We start from the raw sequence: 14,456 nt of genomic DNA, 5'->3' as shown, positions 1-14,456 counted from the left end.
ATTTGTCTTTTAGTTTGATAGATGTTTGGAATAGAGGATAAATGCAGTACATAATGGTGTCAATGTAAGTGTTTTGCTTTGAATGCGTCAGGTCTCAGGCTCATACCTGCTCTAATAACAATGTTTGTTTTAATGAACCAAGCAAAATTGCAGCTGTATACGTGAGTGGATTATATTAGGGGACGCAACTGACAAACACAAAATTGCAGCTGCAAGCTATTTCATAAAGTTGCGGGGACATGTCCTCACATTACCACCATAGATAGATAGATAGATAGATAGATAGATAGATAGATAGATAGATAGATAGATAGATAGATAGATAGATAGATAGATAGATAGATAGATAGATAGATAGATAGATAGATAGATAGATAGATAGATAGATAGATAGATAGATAGATAGATAGATAGATAGATAGATAGATAGATAGATAGATAGATAGATAGATAGATAGATAGAGATAGATAGATAGATAGATAGATAGAATTCTATGATACTGACAGATGATATTTAAATTTGTCAAATTATATGTTAAATATTCCTAGATGCCGTGTCAGTGCATGCATATGTGTATCTGAATGAAAAATATCTCAATGTGAGTGTGTGTGTTGATTGCACTGCTCCTCAGCAGGTTGGATTTACATTGTTAATTTGATGTCATTTGTATATTCTCCCCCAACTCTTTCTCATCCTTTCCTTTTTCTCTCCTTCTCCACCTGCACCCCTTCATCCCCGCTGGCCCATGCTCTTATTTATAATTCTATTGTGCTTTGTCTCGTTGTTTCACTCTAAACAATCCTGTTCTCCAATTCCCACCTAATGAATTATGCAACACATTCTGGGCCACACCGCAAATCGCTGGGCTTTTTGTTTTGCTATGAACTGCCACTAAACTTGCTTTTCTGTGTGCCTATAAACACCCCGCGATCCTTTCAATCAAACAAACCTTTACAACGGACACTGGTTTGGACTGCTCGCTCATATGTCAACATTTCTGTCACATTCACCCATGTTTATGTCCTGACCTGCACCAAAATAATCTCATTTCCACTCTTGTAATCATCCTTTCTATTAACCCAACGCTCTGATGTTGTGAATAAACTGCTTTTCATTCTCTCGTGTGTGTAACCATCCTGCGTCCTTTGCTGGCTCCACACACCTACTGTATGTCTTTCCCTCTTCCTTCCCACTCCCTCTCCCCTCCATCTCATTGCAGATCAGTGTTGCAAGCCCCCTCCAACCGGACGTGGACGTCCCCATGCGCAGCCTGTCCATACGGTGACCGTCTTCGGAGCTTCTCTGTCATTGTTGCTGTTCTCATGTCTGTGTTGACATTGCTCCATCTTCACTTTGCCTGGAATGAGCCCAAAAGACTGAGCCAGGGACTTTTCTTTTTTTTCACCCCCACCAATGGCTCGCTGACCCTTAGCCGTGCCGTTTCAATGCTCCTTATCAGACTCTGGTGGCGTTCTTGTTATTGTCCAAGCCTATATGCTTGTGAGCTGATCCCTCCACTATCCTGGCCTCCCTCCACTATCCTGGCCTCCCTCCATTCCAAATCCAGCTTGCTTTTTTGATCCATAAAGGTTTTGCATATTACTGACAACAAAGGAAGAGGAAAAACTGAGTGATTAATTTACTCTCTCCACCTGTAGTGATCAGCCCCTTAGTTTTGTATAATGAGCTCCTTTTTGCTGGTGTTTACAAAAGACACAGTAAGCCACCAGCATTAGGGCTTTTCCATCTTCTGTGCATCCACAGGCTCTTTTGTTTTGGTTTATTATGTCTATGGGAAATGTCAGCAGCTGCATCGCTTGAGAGAATGCATTTAATGATGTTGCTGATACACGCACACAAAGATATAGAACGCAGCACTCATTAAATGGAGTCAAGTAGGATTTCAAATTGATATGACTTTTAAACACTGGTATCATAAATCAAACAGGCCGATTTTCTGTTACTCGTAATGTGAGACTGAGAAACATAAAACAAGACTTCTCCCTTGCAGTGAGTCAAAATATAATGCACATTAATTTTCATTTTCTGGGTACACCTCTGGCAGAGATATTTTCATGCCACTTTATTGTATATACTCAGTATTGATGAGAAAGAACATTAGTAACTGGAATCATGTGCAGTCTGTGAATACGAATATTTGTGTAGTATGTTGCTGCCATGCAGGAGTTGTAGTATATGAATACAGTGAATTAAGCTAACACTCATTGTTCCATGTCATTGTAAAGGACTAAAATCAGCTGAGCGTTCAAGAGTTTAGGTCGGTTGGATTCTTAAATTGTTTTTGAAAGTCTTATGGTTTCCAAGGCTGCATTTATTTGATTAAAAAAGTAAAATATTGTTTCTATATATATAACTGTTTTCTAATTTCATATATTTTAAAATGTTATTTATTTCTGTAATGGCAAAGCTGAATTTTCAGTAGCCATTAATCCAAATTTCTTCAGGGTTACATGATCCTTTAGAAATCATTCTGATATGCTGATTTGGTGCCCTAGCATAATTTCTTATTATTATCAAAGGGAGAAAACAGTTGTGCTGCCTACTATTTTTGTAGAAACCATGATACTTTTTTTAGGATTCTTTGATAAATAGAAAGTTTAAAATAAAATAAAAACAGCATTCTGTCACTTTTGGTTAATTTATTGCATCCTTGTGGAATAAAAGCATTTTTATTTCATAAAAAAAAAATCATTCTGACCTCAAACTTTTGAACGGTAGTGTATGTTTTAAAATAGTAAGAATGGATATGCTTCACTTTCTTTACTGTGTGGATGCAGTATTGCAATCTTGATTTGATGAAGTGTGTGCTGTAGTCAGAAGCTTATTTATTTTCTGTTATCTGAAGAGTGCATTTTGAGAACCATGAAATGTGAAGACCATAACTATAGATATTATGTGCTATACTGATGCTGCATGTTTGAAGAATATATTTGAATTCATGTCAGAATCAGTGTAGAAGTCTTTGTCGGAATTTCTCAAATAAACTAGTTCACTCTGATGCAATAACTACAGCCTCTGAGCTCAGAATCCTAAGACTAATCATGACTTGTCAGTGCACCAGTGAACCAGTTAATGTAGAACACTGACATATAAAGCAGTTTGTGTGCATAATTTGGTTTATTATTATAGGTAAGAAAATACAAAAGCATTGTATTATCTGAATCATTGTACTGCACAGCGAATAGCTCAAATGTAATATTAGCCAGTAAAACAATCAAGCAAAGATAAACATTGAAAATGTCTTTGTCAATACTGAAGGGCTATTTAGCAGAATTATGAATGACAAGGTTCCTTAGTTTTCACTGAAGCAATGAAAACCGATATCTTAAAGGAAGGGTATGCAGTTTGGTTATGAAAATACCTGTTGAAAGGCAGGTAGGACATCGTACCATTGCATGTGGACTGCATTTTCCACAAGTTGGTATGATTCTTTAGGGTCTTCATGTAAAGTTTGTAACATACTCAATGGTTGTGTAAAACAATACCCTTTTTACCTACTCAAAAACAGCTCTGTTTCAGCGACCCGTTTCGGTGCATGTCTCTTTAAATGATAATGAGCAACTGCTCACCCCACCCCTCACTTCCATGGGGGGTGTCGAATGGCTGAGGGCGTAAATATGCTAATACGGGACAATCCGTCAGTGGTCGTGGGCGGAGCATGAGCAATATGGCATCATATTGCTTTGAAAATCCAAATGGCTTGATTATTGAGAGTGTTTAGGCTTTTTGAGGATTTAAAAAAAAGGAGTGGTGGTTGTGTCCACACACTTTAGACACATTTATATGCAAACACCATATACAAATTTATTTTGCATCCAATGACCCTTTTAAGTGATCTTAAGTTTCTAGAAGGTAATAGGTCTGTCTCTGATCCTCTCGTCCACAAAGCATCATCCTTGTTATTTTTTTTATTTTTTTTTTGAGAAAATGGTAACAAACATGCCTTGTTGTTATGTGTTCACAGCATCAGCACAATTAGGATCTCAATGTTTTGCAGTTAAATTTGAATCATTGTAAATTTTACAAAAGTTGAGAGGTTTTAATCCCCTCGAGGCATAGCCTACCTCTCAAATCAATGGAAGTCAGGTCAATGGAGACCATTAATCTCGATCATCTCTACGCGCTGCCCTCTCCATTCTCTCATTACACGGCAATAGAACATTGCATTTCATTTATGGGTATGTCAAAAACCTCAATATTGTTCTCGTTAAAAGAAAGGATCTGAAGCCCAGTCCATTAAGGCCTTTATTTTCTTAATGTGGCTTGACTTCTTATAAGATTAGAATGGCTCTTTGTTGACTGTTCCAGCTGGAAAAGATTCGGGCAAATGAAAATGGACCTGTTGTTTTACTGCTGTCCATTACTGCTGATCACACCACCCATAAATAAGCTTCTTTTTTTTTTCTTTTTTTCTGGAAGAGAAATAAGCAAAGTCCATCCAGCTAGCCAGAGTACAGCCATTTGTCCTAAAGCCAGGTGTATGAAGTCATAAATTAGAAGGTATCAGACATTTCCTTAAACAACACAAGCAACAATGTGTCTCTAGTACAAGGAAAGAAAAGACATTGCAGAGATGGGGGTCTATAAGACTTTTAAAAATGTCTCCTCCTTTGGCTAATGTTATTTAGACCATTTACTTGCCTTTTAACGGACAAAAACATTTGAAAAATTATTCAAAATATCTTACTTTGTGTTTGACAGAAGAAAGAAATTAATACCAGGTTAAAACAACATGTGGGTGGATAAATTATGACAGAATTTTCATTTTTGGGGGTGAACTTTGTGGGTGAAAATGGCAGCTATTTATGATAAATCCATTAAGTAAATGTGATTGTGGTGTCTGAGAACTGACCATATTGTAAAATTGACTTCCAAAATTGCTGTGTTGAAAGAAAAAAAGTTTATTGAAACAAATAGACCAACAATTATTTGAGATCCTCTATTTGATTGTGAAATTTATAATGACATTAATTTGGAATTATGTTCTGTTTATACATGACCAACCAATGAAATGGTTATTATAATGATAATTTCCCCAGATACACTACAAGTGTCATAGAGAATTCTATTAAAAGTATGGAAAAGCGATGTTTAATTGGTGCCACTTGACACCCATTTCATTCGTTCTGACCCATCAGTCCAACCTCATGCTGCGCAAAGACATCTTTGCCACTGATAATGGCTATCCTGACGGCAGTCGGTCTATTAATCGTTTAACGACTAGAGGGTCCCTTCTGCTCGTCAAGCATAGCGTCTTAATGAGCGTTAGAGTCTTTAAACCATCATTATGGAGTCATGCTTGGCTTGTGTCCTCTGTGTAGGTAGTGCAGAGGTTGCTGGGCCAGCATAGGGTGAGGGGAGGAGGAGGAGTCTTAAAACTTGGGACCTTTTCCATAATGGCCAAAGCTTTAAATTACCTCAGGACTCCAGAAGGAAGCCATTCAGCCTGGAGATAAGAAAACTGTCTCATTTTATGGAGTGCTCTTTGGGTTTTATGGGATGATTAGTAAAAAGGACCAAACTGTCACTGGTCAGCTCAATGTATCCACTTAATACAACCCAAAAAGCTATAAAAGTGGCATTTCATGTGAGCTAGGAGGTGTACTTTGGCCATTTAGTAGCTTGGTATCAAAAAACCTGATGTTCTTTCATAGCACATCAAATGCATTTGGCAAACACTTGCTAGACTGTTCATGAGTTTGGCAACATTTGCTTGGCTGTTCATGATTCAATTTCGCCATACTTTTTGGAAGTAATTTCTCTAATTCGACAGAATTTCTTCTTTACACTTCTTCCTGACTCCATGTGACATTTAATTACTTTTGCAAACCATTGCATTATTGAGTCAAACCGAATATTTAATCAGAAACTGATTGGGTTGTGAAAAAAAACATTTATATCAGAAGAGTTGGAAAAGTTAGGATTGATGATCATCAAGATCTTACAGTACATTATGATTAAAAGATTATAAAAACAAGCAATTTTTCATTGGAATAACACACACTGATCAATAATTTTAAAGTTTTGATTTAATTTGAACATAAAGGGATGTGAAACCCTAAAACACTTTTTTGATATTCAACAGATATTGTATGCATGTGTTATATCAATCATATCATGTAATATTTTGATCATTAAGGGGAATGTAGTTATTTTTTATTATATAGGCTCAATGCTACTGTTGAAAATGTTAGGGTCATTAAAACTTTATTTAAAAGTAATACTTTCCACAAAAATATTAATATTCTAAGAAATGTTTCTTAGGCAGCTAATCAGCTTCTTAGACTGATTTCTGAACGACCATGTGACGAAGACTTGGGTAATGGCAGCTGACATGGATTTATTGTCAATTTTTTGTTTATTTTTGTGGCCCAAGGTATACATACTATTAGGTTAATGACTGTCATTTAACATTAAATGCATTTGGTAAACATTTGCTGAACTATGCATGGTGTAAGGGTGTCATTTTCATCTAATCTGAAGCCCCCTCATAACAGATTTACACTGGTTTGACTGAAGTCTATTTTTAGACCCCATCCAGTCTCCAGCTTTCTGCATTTACTGGTGTTGTAAGTGCAGAGGTAAGTGTTTGAATGATTAAGCAGTGCAGCTCAAAGGCTGAGGGATACACAGTACTTCAACCTTGAAGAGAGTGCATTAGCAGGGTCTCAAATGCTCCTATTGCCTGTACTTCACACTGCAAGTTTTCCCATGTAAAAGTGTTCCCAAACTAGAAAACCATGGATCTGTTTAAGCCCTACTTAGTCATGTATCAGCGTGACACAGCCATTAAGCCCCACACATGATTACAAGCTTCATTAGCCTGTCAATCATCTGCTGAGAGCCCACCCACAGACCTCCCTTCAGAGTGAGGGTGCCGTCCAGACACAATCAATCGAGCTTGAGTTATTGCTTCTCATTGCTGAGTCTCAATCACCGTTCATATTTAATTAATTGAGTGCGTTGAACTCAGATGCGGATGGATCACGCCCATTTGTGGAACTTCAGGATAAGTGATATTAACGAGATGCTAAATTGAGCTTCTAATGATGTTATAAATCAACAACAAATCAGCCATAGGAGCGCGGACACATTTCTCAGGGATTTCTCACGGCACAAGATGGTGAAAAACAGATGTGTTGGCCGATAAGTCACAGTGGAGTTGGTCATGTGCTTCATGCATCAAAAGTAAAACCATACCAGAATCAATGAATCTGAGGTCTCTGAGTGCTACTCGTTCATGGATAAGCTGATATGCAGTCGCATGGTGACATTTGAAAATGGTCAATAGATCATGATGGTCAAATGATCTTCCTAATCTGAAGTTTTGAGGTCACGATCAAAGATTTAATTAAGGATGGTTATAAACATTGCCGGATGTTCCTTCTGTAATGTTTTGTTTTTTGTTACCACTTTACAGTAAGGTCTCATTTGTTAACATTAGCTAATACTTTAGCTAACATAAACAATGAGTTGTTCATTGTTAGTTCATGTAAACTTACGTTAACAAATGGAACCTTGTAAAGTTTTATCATTGTTTTTTAAGGTTAAATTTAAATGTCGCACCAAATGGTAGAACTAAATCTACACTCGGTTGAGGTGGATGTGAATTAAAAAAATAAAAATCCGACAGCTACTAAATTGTTCAAAGGTCTTTTTAGTATGCCTGTCCTTCCCTCGTCTATCATGTGTCGCTTTTCTCACTCTGATGCCCTGTCACTGTGTCCAGATCACACAACAGACTTCTGGGATGCTTTTGCTATAATGGCAATGTTACGTTCAATAGCATGCGTGATTGATGTGTTTAGAGCAATAACATTGCCATGGATGTTTCCCTCCGAACAGCTCAGACAGCCTCATTTCCTCACGCAAAGGCTTTCACCAATTGAGTTGCATCACCTTGAAGTTCTTAAAGCAAAAACATGAGATAGCTATATTTATTGTGTTTTTGCTAGAAGATTGTTGTTTTACTACACTGTTTAATGAATACTTTAATTGACTTTTCTTTATTTTTTATCTTACTTTCAGCACTGACAAGTTTTTATTTAATTACATTTTTATTCTATTTACCTCTGAACTTGGAGATTTCAACTTTTTTTTTGAAAGCTCCTACTCCTACAGATTCTTTTGGCCGTTAGTATTGCCATAGAAATGCATAATTCCCAGTCTGAGGATGTGAAACAGCTCCGAATAGATTAATTATGATATGGCATAAACGCAGCATTAGATCTTTTCTTCCTGTTGTTTGGTCAAAAATAACCATAGAAGAATTTTCATATGATCCTTTATGAATCATTGTGCCTTTTCATGCCCTTTTAATCAAATGTAAAGCAAACAATAATGCTGGTAACCTCATGATCAGCACATTCTAAGAGCAGCATATTCCGTATTTACTTGTCATGAACAAAGGTTCTCGTAAAGGAGTGTATGTGTTGTCGAGGCCCGTCATTGATGGTTGTGTGTGTATCCTGTCTCAGCAGATTCGCTGTTCAGCGGCCTAGGCCTGGGCGCAGTGGTTGGGCTGGGGTTATCTGGCCTGCTGCTGCTGCTCGTGCTAGTGGACGTCAGCTGCTTCTTCCTGCGCCAGTGTGGCCTGCTCATGTGCATCACCCGCAAGCTCTGCAGCAAAAAGACAGCCACAAGCGGCAAGAGCAAAGAGCTAGAGGAGGGCAAAGCTGCCTACCTGTGAGTATCCCTTTTGCATCAGTTATTAGCATTTGTATTGACATTTATTCATTTAGCAAATGCTTTAATCCCAAGAGATTTAAAATTGAAAGCAGAATACTTTTTTTAATGTAATGTTCTGGTACATGGAGGGCTCTGAATTGGTTCGTGGAACGAAATTTTAACAGGAACATAAAAGCGAAAAAGGAAATCAAGTGTAATCATTCCGAACAGAAACGCTTATTTGAAATTACCATTAACCAGTTAATAACGTTATTTCACCGTTCTGTTTAAGATTTTAATTTTGCAGTCAACCAGTCATGAATTTAAATAGTACGGCCTATTCAACGTGAGTGAAATGCCCGTGCTCAGTTGTCAAGACATGGGTAATTTGCAATGGCAATCCGCTGGTATTAGCTTTTGGATCTCAAGAGTTTTTCTCATTACAAGCATTACATTTAAGGGAAAATGAATGGCAGGTAATAGCCTATAGTGTAGGACCATTGTGCATCCAATGTACATACGAGGTTTATTCACAAACTCTTAGTAAAATGTTTGGAACGGTAATATTACAGAAGGAACTCATGAACAGAAATGTTAAAATACTGATTCTGCTCGAAGTGAACCAATTTTAAGCCCTGGGTACAAGATACATTGTTTCCTGTAACTTTAATTCCCATGTAAATGCATGCACTATAAGTCTGAATGTCATATGCCATTGCATATAATAAATATTTTAAAGTTCAAAAAAGGTTGCAAGCGCAATGCCTATCACTTCCACTCAAGAGAGAGTCTCAGTCAGATATCGGTTAGAAAAAATAACTTGCAGCTTACTTTGTATAAAAAGTAATAATGTAACATCATTAGTTTGTTTTTATAATGAGTTACACTACATTGTAATGAGTTATTAATGATTAATAATGTTACCCTTATAACTACAACAAACTATTTGTCTTCAGTTGACAGTAAAACATGCTGCAATACAAAGTCCTCAAGTTAGCCAGAAAAATAAAGGTGTGACAGACAAACAGTTTTGATTTATATGGAGCATGTACGTCAAAGAAATACTTAGTCTACAGGCTTATCAGTTTGTTTACTGTGAATCACTCATTTGAATAATGCGATCTGCGTTTTATTGTTTGTTGAATTGAATGTTTTGCTTCCGATTGGTGCCTTTACGGTTCCTGACATCCTGTGTAGACTTCGTCCTTTGGTTTGCAGGGTGACTGATCTGTAGCTATGCATTGCCTGCTGTAAAAACTCAAGTCCTGCCAGGTTTACTTGGCTAAAAGTTCAGAGAGATTAAGGACCGTGATTGTCTTCAGCTTCGATAACAAGCAGATATGAGCCCCATGCCATCCCAAAGGCCTTGGCCTGGACTTAAGTAACATTATTACAGAGGAAGGTTCCTTTCCAATGTTATCCCATGTGATGAAGAGTCACACATGGGGCCTTAGAAATAATGCACATATGCGACCAATCTGTCACAGGGCCTGATGCTTACTTTTGTGGCCCAAGAGTGTTACACAAATAACCCCCAGAAAACATACATTTATAAACCTATAGGTTGACATTAAAGTCAACAATAATGTGATGTCAAGTATTCTTGAGTGAAGCCAGATAGCTTGATTTCATCCATTGGGATATTGTTGGGAATTTTTTTTTACCAGTCTTTGATAGGTAAGGGTTGAAAAAGTTAATGAGCTGAGCAGGAAAGCGAAAAATGTGTTGCTTTTCAATTAAACATTTTTTATAATATTTCATTAGGATAATTATTTTGTTCCTAGTTAAAGAGTTAGTTCACCCCCAAAAAAAAAAAAAAAAAAATTAACACTTGATAACCTTCATGTCATTCCAAACCTGTATGAATATTTGTAATTTTTTTCGTCTGTGGATCACAAAATAAGATTCTTGAAGAATAAAAAAACTATGAAAGTTTATGGAGCTCCAGTGTTGACTTTAATTGTATGGACAAAAACAGTTTAAAAAAACGTTCATTGAGGTTTGGATGAACATGAGGGTGAGTAAATGAAGACATAAGACTGTTTTCACACTGACAGTACCATTAAAAATGTTAGGGTCTGTTAGATTTTTTATTCTTTGAAAGAAATTAAAGCAAATATGCATTAAATTAATTAATAGTGACAGTAAAGACTTTAACATTGTACAAAAAAAAATCTATTTCACATAAATGCTGTTCTTCTGAACTTTATATTCCAAAAATTCTGGGAAAAATATATCAAATAAATATATTAAATATATTAAAATAGAAAATAAATGTAATGTAATATTTCACAATATTTCTGTATTTCTAATCAAAGAAATGCAGCCTTTTAGAAATCCTACCGACCTCAAACTTTTGAATAGCCGTAATTTGGGTGCATGGCTCAAACCTGACCCGAAGCCACCTTTTCAACCATCTCTTTGGTACATAAAGTTCCTAAAACAAACCAAACTGTGGTGCCAAATAGACTCTGGTCTGCAAAAAGCCCCCTAAGTCTGAATTTCAGCCTCTGGGGAACCACAATGGCTAGTTGTCAATTGAAAATGTGTTTTTGACCACTCTTTCAAACTGACCACTGTGCACCTTTCTTCTCTTCCGACAGGAAATTGCCACTGAAAGAGGAAAACGGCAAGGAGACTCTGAAACCGGACACGATCGAGATCAAAGTTCACGGTGACAACAGCCGACACATGACACAGGAGGACAGTAAAGCGTAATGGAGGCCCTGCTATCCTCTAAAAAAAACATGCAAAGTGAGCCACCCAGAGACCAATAGCAAGCAAACTAATGAGAATACAAGCAAGAACACGCCAACCAATTGTAAGATCGTTTGTTAGAGACTCCTCGTCCGGGGTATCAGAAGAGGCCACGCGATAACTGCTTTGTGAAACATTTTTCGGAGGTTGCCGCTCAACAGACAGGCTCCCGTTTATTTGTGCTTGTTCTCGCTTATTTTTGGGCTTCTTTTTTTTCAAGGCTTTGCTGTTGCTTTGAGTCTGATTCTTTGTTACTTGGAGGTTGGGTCTACGCCGTAAGCTTCACGTTTTCTCTTGCTCTCATTCCATCTTTCTTTGGAATCCGGCCGTTGCACTTTTTCAGTGTGGTTACTCCAAAAAAAATCGCTTCTTAATGCGTCACTCAAAATTAAGCGTGTGGAAATCCCCCACTTTTTTTCGGTCTGTGTTGTAGTTTTGAGTAACTGTTTGGGTAATGTTTACTTTCAAGCCTTTTTGCTACTAAATGTCTCACCCAAATGCAAATAAATTACAGAATGCTCAGTAGCAAAGCAAGGATCAACCACACTTGACCCCAAACTGAGTACATGGTACATGGGTACATGGGTGGCGCTGACACAGGCCCAACTTGGCCTGGACGATGAATTACTCATAGATTACAAGTGTATTTGTGGATGAAAATATGTCCTTGTTTCCAACACTGTTGTTTCATCAGAATCAGAGGAGCATCGTATGTCATACTTTCTTGTGGAGATATCTTGGAAACAAAACAAAAAAAAGAACGTGCTTTTCCTTTAGAACCGTGTGAAAGTTTGTACGTGTGTGCGTCTGAGCATGGCCGTGTTGTTGTGGGGATGTGTTTGGATGTGTGTGATAGCGAGCATGGAGTGTAGAAAGATGAAGAATGACGTAAAGAAAGTAGAGGTTGCCAAGTCTTAAAGGATTAGGAAAATATGACAAATATCTATTCAAGTGTGCTGATGTAAATACTTGTTATTTCTTTGGAACATTTCACAACAGAAAAAAAAAAATATGATTCATTCCAGGTTCTGTCTTAGCGTCACACATAAATGATGACAAATTATGTGCATCAAAATTGGCAATCAATGTAAGGGTTTTATGTGCAAGTGATGTTATCGAGAGCTAAAGAAGGGCAGGTGGCCAAGAAGGTGGGTTCAGATGAATCACAGAGGTTTTAGCTATACAATTTGGTTTGGTAATCAAATCCATGCCATTTTTGGATGATTTGAGCAAGGAAGCTTTGGTTTTATGAGAGATCAGGGGTCTGCAGGTGATCAGGATCTTAGTGTTGCAGTAATAAGGATGGAAATGGCATTCTGCTAGACGCATGCTCATTTTACCAATCAGAGATTGAGAAAGAAGTCTTGATATCCATCTGAATGTTCAGCATATTCACTTTGGTTTGGGCCAGCTAATTTCTCCAAAAAACTAAAACTTTTGCAGATATTTTTCATAAACACCAGGCTCTTCACATTCAGTGCAATAGAACATTGTGGAATGTTGCCAATTTCTTTTCAGCAGTCTAAAGGGAGCACTCCATACGCCCAACTGTACTTGTGGAATTCTTGTAATCCAGTGTAATTTTTCTTCTGTAAATAAAAGTGTCCCAATATTAAAGTTTAAACCATTTGGACTCTGCTTTTTAAAGCATATAGCACACATTTGTGTTAAAGAACACTTTCATAGTCTTTGATAATTTTACAAGACATGGCTGTGTACCAAAACCTAGTGATCTACCTAGAAAGAGAAAGCTCACTGGGTTTTGAAGCACAGCCATTGAATATGTGGTGTGGGAAATGAATGTAGTTGAGATTCAATGGTCCTTAAAGGTTCCTGTCCTTGTCCTGGAGTCGGTGACCTGTGGAAATGAAGAACGAGACTGGAACATCCATGCCTGACCACATTTGAAAGAAACCATCTACGTTTCCTTCGGGGGTCCCGTTGTCTGCTGCACTTTGAAGTGTAAGTACTGAATAGCTAATGCAGACTCACCCGGGCATTGGTGTCCTCTGCCTTGGCTATCCACTAAACACACATGGTCTGTAATCAGGGTGAACACAGTAGATAATGACTGCCCAACCGAGAACAGTTTTGAGGATGCAAACTGATCTTTCCATAATGATTCACTCAACCTTCTCAGGCTTTTCTAAATGGGTCTGATATTATGAATGAGCAAATGAAACGGTGTTAAATCCAGCCAAACCTACAGTATGCAAGCACATGGGACATTTTATGGTTAACATGGGACAGTTGCTTACCTTTTTTCCTCTCTTTTTACTAACCCCCAGGTTGTGTTAGTCTATTCAAAAGCTAGTTCACTTCTTGCACAAACGCCTAACTGGGAGACCTGGTGGGTTACATGTTCCCTGCAGGCAAGAACTGTGTGTGGCCTTTGGAAAGATGCTATGAACATGCATTTATCTGTGCTGATGAGGGCTTGCATTTTATACTAATATATAAATCATGTTTTAAGGTGTGATGCACATTTTCTTTTGTTCAGTCGATTTTCATGGGCAAAATAAAGTAATTTCAATAGGAATTTTGTGTAAAGGCAAAAGATTTTCCCATTCAGATTTCGCAACAGGTTCAAGTTGGCCTCATAGATTTGCCACATTGACCAAAGGAAAGCTTTGGTTTGATAGTGAATTATGTGTGTGTGACGTGTGCTTTGTGTATCGCTACACCATTTAAAATCGACAATGAAATTTTGCTAATGTGACCACCCCTTAAAGGTACACTGTGTAGGAATTTTTCCCATCTAGCGGTGAAATTGTATTTTGCATTCAAACAAGTAATGCTTTCTAGCGCCTCGCTTTTTCAAATGTGTGTTGCAACTACGGTAGCTGTTATGTACCAAGAAGCAATGACAACATGTCTTCCAATAGCACTTCACAAGTTTAACTACATGTTCTCCTGTTATGCTGCCTATATAATGAATTACACAACCAAGCAATGGAAAAAAAGCTTGTAATTTAGACCATAACATTGACTTACCTGTCGAGAAGAAAGC

General features: G+C 37.5%; 1 protein-coding gene across 3 annotated transcripts in view; it reads left to right on the top strand.

The window, feature by feature from the left end:
* LOC309503239 (neural cell adhesion molecule 2) overlaps positions 1-13,682 on the top strand; it is a 213,748-nt gene extending 200,066 nt beyond the window's left edge. The window contains exons 16-17 of one of the 3 annotated variants that reach the window (XM_082175944.1): positions 8,503-8,707; positions 11,293-13,682. In XM_082175944.1, the coding sequence (XP_082032070.1) occupies positions 8,503-8,707; positions 11,293-11,407 (320 nt within the window). In that variant the 3' untranslated portion in view covers positions 11,408-13,682. Of the gene's footprint in view, positions 1-1,220; positions 3,734-8,499; positions 8,708-11,292 lie in introns of those variants that run through there. The other 2 variants (XM_082175943.1, XM_082175945.1) reach the window with 2 other exon arrangements.
* The last annotated feature ends 774 nt before the right edge of the window (positions 13,683-14,456 follow it).

Source organism: Leuciscus leuciscus (assembly GCF_965113295.1).
Source record: "Leuciscus leuciscus genome assembly, chromosome: 7".
Lineage (NCBI taxonomy): Eukaryota > Metazoa > Chordata > Actinopteri > Cypriniformes > Leuciscidae > Leuciscus > Leuciscus leuciscus.
The sequence above is the reverse complement of the archived record's forward strand: the minus strand, read 5'-3'. Positions and strand labels throughout refer to the sequence as shown.